At 42.4% G+C, this 12,800-nt stretch overlaps 1 protein-coding gene across 1 annotated transcript in view; it reads left to right on the top strand.

The window, feature by feature from the left end:
• The window catches only part of LOC101853736 (vacuolar protein sorting-associated protein 13B), a gene marked incomplete in the record, with an annotated part of 129,782 nt that overhangs the window by 3,533 nt on the left and 113,449 nt on the right, over nt 1-12,800 (top strand). The window contains 10 exon segments of the mRNA XM_035972650.1: nt 298-423; nt 2,198-2,271; nt 2,689-2,862; nt 3,132-3,345; nt 5,339-5,537; nt 6,809-7,014; nt 8,311-8,517; nt 9,460-9,691; nt 10,072-10,254; nt 12,197-12,381. Coding sequence (XP_035828543.1) covers nt 298-423; nt 2,198-2,271; nt 2,689-2,862; nt 3,132-3,345; nt 5,339-5,537; nt 6,809-7,014; nt 8,311-8,517; nt 9,460-9,691; nt 10,072-10,254; nt 12,197-12,381 — 1,800 coding nt within the window.

The following is a 12,800-nucleotide window of genomic DNA, read 5'->3' as shown; positions in this document are numbered from 1 at the left end:
GTGTGTGTGTGTGTGTGTGTTGTACACTGTCATGTATGTATCTGTGAACATGAATGTACTGAGTGCATGTCTGTGTTGATGCTGAATCTATGTATGTTGATATTCTGGTATAGCCACGCAAAAGTCTGTGACAAAATGTCCTTTGTGCATCAATGAAGATGATCTTATTTTATCGGAGTCTGTTATTAGCCTAGAGGAATTACACTATGAATATATCATATTTTTGAAAGTATCTAGAATTGTGTTGAAATTTGAAGGAAACTCGATAGATTTTTGTCTGTTTTGTGACTTCCTCAGATCATCCAGTTGCCGGTGATGTTTCAGAGCGGCCACATCCACGAGCTGAGGCTGCACGTCCCGTGGACAAAGCTGGGCTCTGAGCCCGTCGTCATCACCATCAACACTGTAGAGTGTGTTCTCAAGGTCTGTACATACACCATCAACACTGTAGAGTGTGTTCTCAAGGTCTGTACATACATCATCAACACTGTAGAGTGTGTTCTCAAGGTCTGTAGAGTGATGACTTTGATCTAACATTTCCCTGTCTGTCTCAGTGAGTGGTACGAAGTCTAAAACAGCCATATGCACAGCTCACCACCGAACGCTCCGTATCCCGGACTCTAGCATGGAGATCATCAGGAGAGAATGCGTCGCTGTTTCGGGCTCTTCCTCTCTGCAGCTTTTCTGACGCAATGAGCCCCCTCACTCCCCCTCACCCCCTCCCTCCCCCTCACCCCCTCCCTCCCCCCTCCCACCCCCTCCCTCACCGATGTGAGGTCTCCATGCTAGTCCGACTGTTTTCCTCCGCTTCCAACTCTTAAGATTCGTTCCAGTCTGATAGAACTGTGTGTATTTTGTCTTGAATATTTTGACTCGTAGCATACAAAAGGCTGTGTGTGGTAGGCGGGTGCTCTAGTGTGGTTTGCTCCTTCTTTCCTATCAAACATGTATCGTTCTGAGCTCTCCTCCTTCTGTTTTGTGAATGTTACTCTTTTGTTACGCCTCTAATCGTTGGCACTTATATGACCTGATTGTGTTGCAAGCGCTGTAAAACTCTTACTAAAACTAAATACAGAAGGCTATTTCTCCTTTGTGCACAGCCAATTTTGTCCTCCAAGTTTCGCGCCTCACAAGCTCCCCCACAGCTCTCCTTCTAAATACCAGGTAGTAGAAATGAAATATCCAAACAATTATCATACAGTTTGATTATAGACAGATGAATTTGCTGGGGTCAGGTAGATTTTTGTTCTGACCGTATCTGAGAGATACTGTGTGCCAGCTGTACTGGCTCTCTAAATACTACAAGTTGAGGATGCTACTTTTTCTACAAATTTCAGAGGGCCAGAAACTTGGTGTTTTGTTCCTGTTGGGAAGATAATGTTACTTGTTTTTGTGCTACTCAGTGTGGACAGGGTGTGTTTACCTCGTTCAGTGCTCACATTGATTATTTTCAGTTATTCTGATATGATTGTGCTGTGTTGAGGTATTGCAAACAGCACGCTTTACACAAGTCATCTACTGTGTCGTCTCGCTGTCTTGCAACAGAAAGGAAAATTGTCAACAATGTAATGCGGATGTATGTTCTAACTTTCTGATTTGGTTCTAATCGAGGGGAAAAACTGTTTACTTTGTCTCTGCCAGGTTGCAGCGTGCACAGTCTTTGTCAAAGCAGACCCCCTTGGTATTCGAGAAAATCGGAGCCTTACGAGGTTTTTTTTTGCCAATGGAAGAACCACCCTGATTGGATATTTACATGAAATTCAGTATTTTTAATGAATTCCGTTTCCAATGGTCGTATGCTATTTATTATAAATGATGGGGAAATAATACATTTCTTTGCCATGATTGGTTTGTTACGTATTCTGAATATTCTTGAGATCTGGAGACTCCCAATTTTGTTCACAAACCCGGACTTTTAGGGAGTATTCTGAGAGGAAAAGTCCTTTTTTTGATCATCTAGTGGTTGGCAGGCGTGTTAACACTGGGGTCACTCTGCGCAATAATACAACAGTGAAAATTATCCATTCCGGTCCCTAGGTGCATTTCTGTGCCTGGCCCGAGAAATCTGTTGCAGTCACTCTCCTGGCTGGGTGAGCAGATGGGGTATTGTGTACTGCCGGCTGTGTGACTGCAAAGTGGTAAAGAAATAAGAAGCAAACACAGTATAAAACGTTTTGTTGTTGTCTTTTGCTCCCAGGTGCGGGACACGGCGTACGACGTCAGCTCCACCACCCAGTCCTCCAGCACGCCAGGCAAAACTGTGCAGCACAAGTAAGTGTCGATTGACTAGTGTCGCTGGTTATAATGATAATAATGATAATAATGATAATAATGATAACAATAATAAATAAAATTATAATAATAATAATGTTATGACGTGGTGGAATCAGGCGCTCGTCAAGTTTTGGGCATATGGCCTCCAATGTTTGGTAACTTCTTCAGCTTGACAGTCCGTGAAAACTGAAAATTTACATATTTTATGCCATTAATCAACGTTTTTCAGTAAAATCAATACTGAAACGTGTTTTTATAAGGACATAAAATGTGCTGAGCGGAAAAACGAAAATTCGACAAAAACTGCCAAACTGGAAGAAAAATGCTTATTTCTTCGATTTCATTATTTTGACAAGCGCCTGATTTCACCATGCTGCCTCACTCTGTATTTTGTGCTTGTCTTTCCTTCCTCAGGCAGAAGGCAAAGAGACGCAGCCAGTCGGCGGAGGAACTTCCCCCGGGTTATCTGCAGAGCATCGTGGGTCGCATCATCAACAACGTGACCTTCGTCATCAACAACCTCATCCTCAAGTTTGTGGAAGACGACATTGTTCTGTCTGTCAACGTCAAGTCGGCCGAGTGTTACAGGTACAGATTTTGTCAGCAGACATACAGACCCGCCAAATACTACAATAGAATTAATTTGATTAATTTAATTTGATTAAACTTAAAGTGATTTGATTTGATTTAAATTGATTTTAGATTTGGTTTTAATTTGATTTAGTTTATTCTGATTTGATCTGATTAGATTTGAATTAATGTAATTTAATTTAATTTCATGTGATTTCATATAATTTCATGTAATTTGATTTCATTCAATTTGTTTTCAATTATTCATCTCCCCTGTTTGTGCACAGCGTCGACAGAGGATGGAACCGAGCGTTTGTTGACCTGACACCCGACGACCTTGCCCTTCGCAAAGTCCTGAACTTTGCCGACCTGACCGTCTGCCTGGACAAAAGTAACGCCAGCGGCCACATTGAGAGCTACCAGGAGCCGCTGGCGTACCGATGTGCCCTCACGTGTAGACTCATCATGGAGTACGAGACCACCACTGCCAAGTTCCCCAGGGTGAGACTTTGATGTGGAGAAAAAGCATTTGTGTAGTGCATATGTGTCACAACACAGTAGAATAAAGCTAAGTTCCCCAGGGTGAGAGTTGGATGTCGATAAATAGCATTTGTGTAGTGCATATCCCCGCTCAACATGAAGTTCTATATGTGGGGCACGTCAAAATAACAAAATCAGAGAAACAGACGCTGAACTCATTCGCTACGCAAAGCCGTGGGGGGCGGCGCGGCTAAAGTGCCGTCAGTCCGATAAGCCGCCCCCGGTGGCTCGAAAACCGATCTTCAAGTTTAGCTTAGATTCTATTCCAATCCACATATCCATGTTAAAATAAAGGTCATAATACAATGTTGACTTCCGGATCAAGCGTTTCCTCCGAAAATCGGAAGTTTTGATTCAATGTTGAAACACAATTTCTAAGTTTATGCGATGCTCAAACCGAAAATAATACATAGCGAATGAGTTAAGCTCTTTTAGGTCCATAGAAAAACACATTTCCATTTGAATCTGACTGAAAAACATTGATTGAAGGCAAAAACATGTAAATTTTGAGTTTCCAAGGACTCTCATGCTATGAAAATTACCTAACTTTGGTGGCCATTTTCTCGCTAATTTTACCTCTGAAACCAGGCAACCCTGACTTCCTTCAATTGCAAATATTTCGACTTCTATTCAAGATAGATGGATATTCTTTTCACCAAAACGTAGGCAAATGAACAACCTTTAAGATGATACCCATAACTTCATATGCCCAAAAATTGACGAGCGCCTGATTCCACTACACAGTGACACAATTACATTGTTTAAAACATAGTAATGACATCGTGTAAGATGGCCACCTGTCTAAGAAGACTCCTCAACAATGAATGGCCGTCTTCAATTATTCCGTCTGTATGTCCCTCCCCCTTCAGATCTTGACATCTCTGATATGCGCCAAAGGAGAGGCGGGGTCAATGTGTTTGGAATGAAGGAAGGTGTAAGAGTGTGACATGTATCTTTTTTCGAACAAATTTTTGTTTAATATGTTTAAAGTAAGCCATTGGTGTGTTGCTGTTGTTTACAACTTGTATTGTGAGCTATTGGTAAGAGAATAGTATTATTTTTTGTGACCCATCGGTAAGTGGCTACCGGACTGGTAATCGTGAGGGTGCCTGTTCGGGGGTTTGAGTGGCGGAGCAGACGTTGTGTCCTTGGGAAAGGCACTGTACACGAATTTTCTTCACTTCACCCAGGTGGGAATGGGTACTCGGCCATAGACAGCGAAAGATCTTGTCAGTATGTTAGTGTTGTAGCGCCTATAAATGACTGCTTGCAATATATGCTTCCCAGGAAGTTGAGGTTGTTTCAGAATGCTCTCAGGTCTGCTGGGGTAATAGTATAGATTGTGACGCGCACAGAGCTTGCTGTTGAGTGGGGATTTGCGCTACCCAAATGTTATCTATTATCATTATTGCTATTATTTACAACTTGTATTGTGTGCCACATCGGTAAGTCAATATTATTATTACTTTTGTTGTTGTTGTCTTTTAGGCTATTCCCAAAAGGGGAATATTAACATGTTCTTATCCACAGTAGAATTGTCAATGGGCTGATTCATCAATGTCATGCTCATACTGTGCCGGAACAACATAGGTGAACTACTTCTTTTTCTTTCCTCATCCTTACTATAGTCATTTTCCCTCTACTTCTTTTGTATGTTTGTCACTCTCTTATGAACTACTATTTCCGGGGTGCCTTGATAATCAAAGAAGACTTTGTGCTGTTGAAGCTAGAGAGGTGTGCAGAGTAAGCCTGATTCCCTGTAAAGACTTCACTGTTGACATCTACCCCTTGGCGCTCATATGACCTTATGCAGCTGCGAGCGCCGTACTAAAACAAACAATTACAACTTGTATTATGAGCCTTTGGTTCGAGAATATTTGTTTTCTTTTCCTGTACCCCATCGGTAAGTGGATATTATTCTTACTGTTCCCCTCCCCCAACTGTCTCCGGCCAGGTGACGCGGTTCAACCTGTTCTGTGAGACGCTGAGCCTGTCTCTGTCCGACACACAACTCCCCCTGTTTGTGCGTCTGGTGGAGCTGTGTATCGCCATGTACTACGGCGCGCTCGACATCCCATCATCCTCCACCGCCTCCCACACAGAGGAGGCCTCCGACCAGGTCGCCATCGATGTCGGGGAGAGTCAGAATGACGGTATGTTGTCTCGTCAGTGCCGCGATAGTGTTATGCTTTAAATGAGAGGCAGCGTTGTGAAATCCGGCGCTCTTCAAAATAAGCAAAGCAAAGAAACAAGCATTTTTTCCCCCAGGATTGTGAATTCTTATCGAATTTTTCTTTTTTGGTTCAACACCGTTCTTGTCCATAAAGTGTAGATTTTTACTGAAAAACATTGATTAAAGGCACAAAAAATGTAAATGTTTTCAGTTTTCACGGACTCTAGAAAGAAATGACTTATATTTGGTATTTTTACCCCCCACCTCCTTCATTGGCAAATATCTTGACTTGCATTCAAGATAAATGGATATTTTTTCATCCAAAGCAAGATAACTGAACAAGCTTTAAGATGATACCGATAGCTCAACATGCCCAAAAATTGACGAGAGCCTTATTTCACCGCGTTGGGACACATATGGTGAAATAAAAAAATGCGGTGGAATCAGGCTCTCGTCAATTTTGTGCTCTAAATATGTCTCGTCAGTGCCTCCATGGTGTTATGTATCTAGCTTAAGATTATTATTGTTTATATTACTGTTCATTTATATTATACATGTGACTGTAAATCCGCGTGTGTGTGCATGTTTGTGTGTGTGTGTGTGTGTGTGTTTGTGTGTGTGTGTGTGTGTGTGTGTGTGTGTGTGTGTGTGTGTGTGTGTGTGTGTGTGTGTGCATGCGTGTATGTGTGTGCATGGTGAAACAGCAAACCAATGTGCTAGGATCTGGATAATAAAGATGCATCTTATCTTATCTAATCTTATCTTATCTTATCCTACCTCTAAACATGTAACTTCAGTCAAACCTGCTCTTACAAACACTTGTCCACGACACACACCTGTACAAACGACCACTCCCCCCTCCCCCCCACTTCCCACACCTTCCCCCCCTCCTCCCCCTCTCCCCCTCCCCCCCACCCTTCATGTGAAATATTTAGATTACAATGACACTATGTAAGAGAGCCCCCTGCCTAAGACAGACAATTTTCTCCTGGACGGTAGGTGGCTGTCTCAGACTGTTTCCAAGATATTGTGCTCTAAATTCTTCTTCTTCTCCTCCTCCTCCTCCTCCTCCTCCTCCTCCTCCTCCTCCTCCTTCTTCTTCTGTTTGTTATTTTTATTGTTATTATTTTTATTGTTATTAATTATCGTTATTTTATCATTAATGTTATTTTTAATATCATTATCATTATTATTATCATTATTATCATAATTACCATAATGAACCTGTCTTTGTTCCCCCCGTCCCCCCAGACCCAGACGCTGACACAGACATGTTTGACAACCCGGACCAGGGCTGGGCATCGTGGGCATGGTCGTACGTCCCGCAGATCCTGCCGGAGGACAGCGAGGACGTGGACGGTGGTGGGGGGGAGGACGGGGCGCGGCTCCGAGGGAAGCCGGCCGCACACATTCTCTCCATCGGCTTTTACATTCACCACGGCACCATTTTGTTCAAGGTGAGGTTACTTCTCGGACAAGGGCCAAAAAATCTAGGAGGTCCTGTGTGCTACTTGTGCATGTTAAAGATCCCCTGGTGATAAGAGTAGGCTTCGGCCGCCACCTGGGCAAAATTCAGAATTTTCTACCTACCGAAAATGTTTGGTGTGTCCCGAGTGGTCCTAAGTTTGGTGTGTCCCGAGTGGTCCTAAGTTTGGTGTGTTCCGAGTGATCCTAAGTTTGGTGTGACCTGAGTGATCCTAAGTTTGGTGTGTCCCGAGTGATCCTAAGTTTGGTGTGACCTGAGTGATCCTAAGTTTGGTGTGTCCCGATTGATCCTAAGAGTTATGCAGTTGCGAGCGCCGTAAAACTCTTACCTCCCCCCCCCCCCAAAAAAAATAAAATTGGTGAGATTACTGGGTTTGTTTTTTCCCCTAACCCTATGTTGTTCACATTCTTCGTCAGTACTGCCGGACAGATAATCACTTTTGTGTGGTGACATAGTTTGTCAAAATCACAAAATAGACGAAACTACCATTTTTCCATGCTTTTGGCAATTTTTATCAATATTTGTTTATTTGGCTCAACACCTGTGTCTATTAAAAGACACATTTCTAAGTCAATTTTATTGTAAAAATTTTATCCAAGGCTCAAAAAATGTTATTTTGCAGTTTCAAAGGGCGCTTAAGCTTGGGAGTCACAATACTTTGGTGGCATTTTTTCTCCTAATTTTACCTCTATTAACAGGCGACCTGACTTTCTTCAATAGCAAATGCCTTGACTTCTATTCAACTCATATGACTGTTTTTTCTTTATCAAAAGCAAGACAAATGAACAAGCTTTAAGGTGACAGCATTGCCCCATGTTTTCTAAAATCGACAAGCACCTGATTCCAACATGGCGTGACACATTTTAACAATGGCTTGCTTTCCCTTCTCTCTCCATTTTATATTCATCAGTCATAGAAATACATTTCAACAATTGTTGTTATCGATCCCGCAACATCTGGGCTCTCGCCCTTGTCATTTCAACAATTACTTCCTTACCATTCCCTCCCCGTTCCACATCCACCGGTCTCTGAAATACATTTCAACAATTACTTCCTTACCATTCCCTCCCCGTTCCACATCCACCGGTCTCTGAAATACATTTCAACAATCATTTGTTTATCCCTCCCTCCTTATTTAATATTCATCTGTCACAGAAATACATTTCAACAATTCCTTTTTCACCATTCTCTCCCGGTTCCATATCCACCGGTCGCTGAAATACATTTCAACAATCATTTGCTTACCCTCCCCTCCTCCCCTCCCCAGCTGTCGGAAAAAGCGCGGGAAAGTTCGGAGCTTCCCCATCGTAAGATTCAGTTTCACCCGTTCCTGCGTCTGTCGATGGAGGGTCTGGGGCTGGAGGTGGTGTGGCAGGGGCTCAACTTCTTCGACGTGCAGTGCGGGATTACCTCCCTTTGTCTCACCTCCTGCGGAAACTGCATCTGTGGGGCGCCCAAAGACGGGGAGAGGAAGGTGAGGTTTTAAGTTTGTAAAAAAATTTAGTGTCTTTTGGACTTTGTGAAGTCGCATTATTGTATTTTAGAATGTTTTTGTGGGAATGCATGAAAATGGTTTTGTCTGTGTCTGAGTGCATAACTGCATTCATGAATGTTGCATTTATATGTACATGATCCATATGCACAGAGGGATGGATGAATGGTGAAATGTATGAACGGATGGATGGTAGAATGGATGAACAGATGGAGAAAAAAAAATGGACAGATGAAAGCGCTGATGATTTTGACCTGCCAGTGCTGTAAAACTCTTTCTGAAACTACTACCTGTTTGGCCCCCCACAGGGCAGTGCTACTGACTGACGTGTCTTTAGGCCATTCCCGAAGAGGGGATATTAACATGTTCTTATGCACAGTAGAAATGCAAATGGGCTGATATATCAATGTCATGCTCATACTGTGCCGGAACAACATAGGGGGAACTGCTGCTTTTTCTTTCCTTATCCTTACCATCGTCATGAATTTTTTTCTCTCTTTCTTTTGTATGTTTGTCACTCTCTTGTAAATTGCTATTTAGGGGGTGCCTTGATAGTCGAAGCAGACTTTGTGCTGTTGAAGCTAGAGAGGTGAGCAGAGTAAGTCTTATTCCCCGTTTGGACTTCTCTGTTGACATCCACCCCTTGGCGCTCATATGACCTTATGCAGTTGCGAGCGCCGTAAAAACCTTACTAAAACTAAAAAACTAAAAAGTCTGTCCATCATGTCCTGACAGTGGGTGGTTAGCGGGTGCTCTGGTGTAGTTTAGTCCTTCTTTCTTTCAAACATCTATCGTCTTTATCTCTCCTCCTTTTGTGTGTTTGTTACTCTCTTGTAATACCTCTAATCTTCGGCACTTATGTGACCTTATTGTGTTGCAAGTGATGTAAAACTTCTACGAAAACTAAAAAAACCGTCCTGACAGAGCAACATTCTCCTGAGTGGCGGGGAGCCGCTGGACAACAAGGTCGGCCTGACCTACATCTCCAACTCGCTGTTTGACGACCTGTCCTGGGAGAACCGGGGTCAGAGGTCGCAGCACATTGTGGACGGAGAGGAACATCGACAAGTCTACTCGGAGCAGAGCGCCAACCAGAGGTTTGGGGCATTCTGGGTAGACAGTCTGTACACCTACGAGAAACCGGAGAAAAGGGGAGGTAAGTGACGGAGTGTAACAGACACTGAGGCCTAATGATGATTGTATTGTCAGTTTGGTATTTTTTGAGTGTTTAAATCTAATCAGCTGCTTGCACTGTATGCTTCCCGCGAAGCCAAGAGTGTTTTTGAGTTTTTGAGTATTCTGTGGTTTGCTATGGTAATAATATTTATATTGTAAAGCACATAGAGTATGCTGGTGAGAGCAGATAAGAGTTCTACAAATTCTATTTACAACTATTATTATTATAATAATCACATGCATTGGAAAAAAAAATGGACATTCTGTATTTTGTGTTGTGGATTGTCTTTATTTTAGTCCACTGGTCACTTTTTGGAATTGTAAATTTAAAACAAATTGTTTTTTTCTTCACTCCTATAGCAGGCAGCAATTCCTCGGAGACAGACAACTCAGATTCCATCTTCCAACGGGAGTTCTCTACCCTTCGCTTCCTGTTCGGCAACACGCGGCTGAACTTTTCGTCATCTCTGTATCACCGCGCCATGAAGTTCTGGCACTGCGCGCTGGATCATCAGTATCTGCCCTATGGTGGGGGTGTTTCTGGTGAGTGGAGTGAGGGAGGGGAGGAGGGGGGAGGGGATGGAGTGAGTGAGTGAATGAATGAATGAATGAATGAATGGATAATGTGGAGTGAGTGAGTGAATGAATGAATGAATGAATGAATGGATAATGTGGAGTGAGTGAGTGAATGAATGAATGAATGAATGAATGGATAATGATTCCTCAGTGTGAGGTTTAAATTTTGTTTTTTAATGTAAGTGTTTTTACATTTCCATCTGTTGCGGAACACAGCACTAGTATGATTTAAACAACAACACTTTGAAATACCAAGGGAAAAACTCTTGCTGTAGGTGCTGAATACTTTATTTTTCAATAAGTGTAGTGCATTGTAGATTTCCCGCGATGGGTAGACCCTGGCTCTGTCCCTTCCTATATCTAACGTCCGACCGTTCGACTGTCCTGCCAAAGGGCCGTGAGTGACCGATTATATATATATATATATGTATATATATAAGCCCCAGCACTAGATCCCCGTGCTCCGTACGAGACCCCTGTGTACCGCAGTAAATGTCGATTACTGTGGTGAAAAGTGGCCAAGTATCCACAACACCATCAACACAAATAAGATCATTTAGGAGGCGGGCTTCCGACCCTGCCTGTCAGGTTCAACACGGGCTGAGAGGGATACAGTATCCCAGCAGAAAGACAGAGATACTTGATAGAACATAGCAGAAAGACAGAGATACTTGATACGACATAGCAGAAAGACAGAGATACTTGATACAACGTAGCAGAATTACAGAGATACTTGATACTTCCCAGCAGAAAGACAGCGATACTTGATAGAACATAGCAGAAAGACAGAGATACTTGATAGAACATAGCAGAAAGACAGAGATACTTGATACGACATAGCAGAAAGACAGAGATACTTGATACTTTCCAGCAGAATTACAGAGATACTTGATACTTCCCAGCAGAAAGACAGCGATACTTGATAGAACATAGCAGAAAGACAGAGATACTTGATAGAACATAGCAGAAAGACAGAGATACTTGATAGAACATAGCAGAAAGACAGAGATACTTGATAGAACATAGCAGAAAGACAGAGATACTTGATACGACATAGCAGAAAGACAGAGATACTTGATACTTTCCAGCAGAATTACAGAGATACTTGATACTTCCCAGCAGAAAGACAGCGATACTTGATAGAACATAGCAGAAAGACAGAGATACTTGATACAACGTAGCAGAAAGACAGAGATACTTGATACAAATTTTTCTTTAACTCAAACTTAAATCTCCTGTGCGTGGCAGCAAACCGCTTAACCACTACAGCACAGACGCTGATGAATAAATTGCTGAATCCTGGTCAAGCTTTGTTTTAGCGATGCTGTTTGTCTGTTTTAAAACGGTATTGGTGAACCATTGGAAAATGTTCTTGATCCATCCAGCGTTCATTGACAGTAGACTTTGTTTCCAGCTGGTTGATCAGGGTGGAATTTTGCGAAAAAAAGTGCTTTTGACTTTCTCTCTACACATACACAAAAGTTGTCTTGCCATTACATATGAAATGTAGATATTTGTTTTTATCTATTAATTAAAATGTTTAATTTTCTGAAGCCATTTACAAAAAAACTGGAAGTGTTTTTACACAGAAATTCTTGTTTGTGTGCAATATACAATTTAAACTCCATGTATTTTAACATGTGTTTTTACCTTTCCCATACAGCCACAGGGGATTTCCCATAATGGCAATAAAGTATTGTCCTGTCCTACTCTTCGTATCTTATCTTATTTCATCTCATTTGATCTCATCTCATCTCCTTATCTTATCTTATTTCATCTCATTTGATCTTATCTCATCTCCTTATCTTATCTTATTTCATCTCATTTGATCTCATCTCAACTCATCTCATCTCATCTCTATCCCATCCCATCCCATCCCATCATTTTATCTTATTTATTTTTTCATCAGCTCACAGCCCCTCATCGGAGGACCGACCCAAACCCACAGAGGAACAGGTCCAGTCGCTGGAGGACTTCATCCCCACTCGCCTCCTCCACCTCACCTTCCTCAACCCCACCGTCATGGTTCTCGGCGCAGAACACCCGCCCTGCGATGTCGCCCGCCGCAACTACAAGAGCCGCCACAAGAAGAGGGTGAGCCATTGGTGAATGGTTCCGTTCATTAACGGTTGTTCTCCCGAGGGTGTTTTCCCATAATGCCCGAGCTCTCTCTTGGTACAAAACCTGAGAGTAACACACACACGCCCCTAAATTGGTTATTTAATGTCGCCATCCAGTAAGAAACCCGAAGCCTTTGGTGAGACAATTGGATGGGACTGATCCTCTTGTCGGTGGAAATGAAAAAGTGATTTTTAAAACAAAGGCCCAAAATGTCAGAGTTATGTTTGACAACTAATTGTGTGTACACCACCAGGTCCAAACTCTATGTAAGACGGCATATTTAGAGATCCATAAGAATAAAACCCATAAGTCAGTCACAGAGATCTTTTGCCACAGGTCGGCTTTGAATAGTTTGATGAATTTATTGAATGCAGAAAAATGTTCATGAGGGG

The sequence above is a fragment of the Aplysia californica genome, unplaced genomic scaffold (assembly GCF_000002075.1).
Source record: "Aplysia californica isolate F4 #8 unplaced genomic scaffold, AplCal3.0 scaffold00778, whole genome shotgun sequence".
Taxonomy (NCBI): Eukaryota; Metazoa; Mollusca; class Gastropoda; order Aplysiida; family Aplysiidae; genus Aplysia; species Aplysia californica.
Note: the sequence above shows the minus strand (reverse complement) of the source record. Positions and strands in the feature narration are given on the sequence as shown.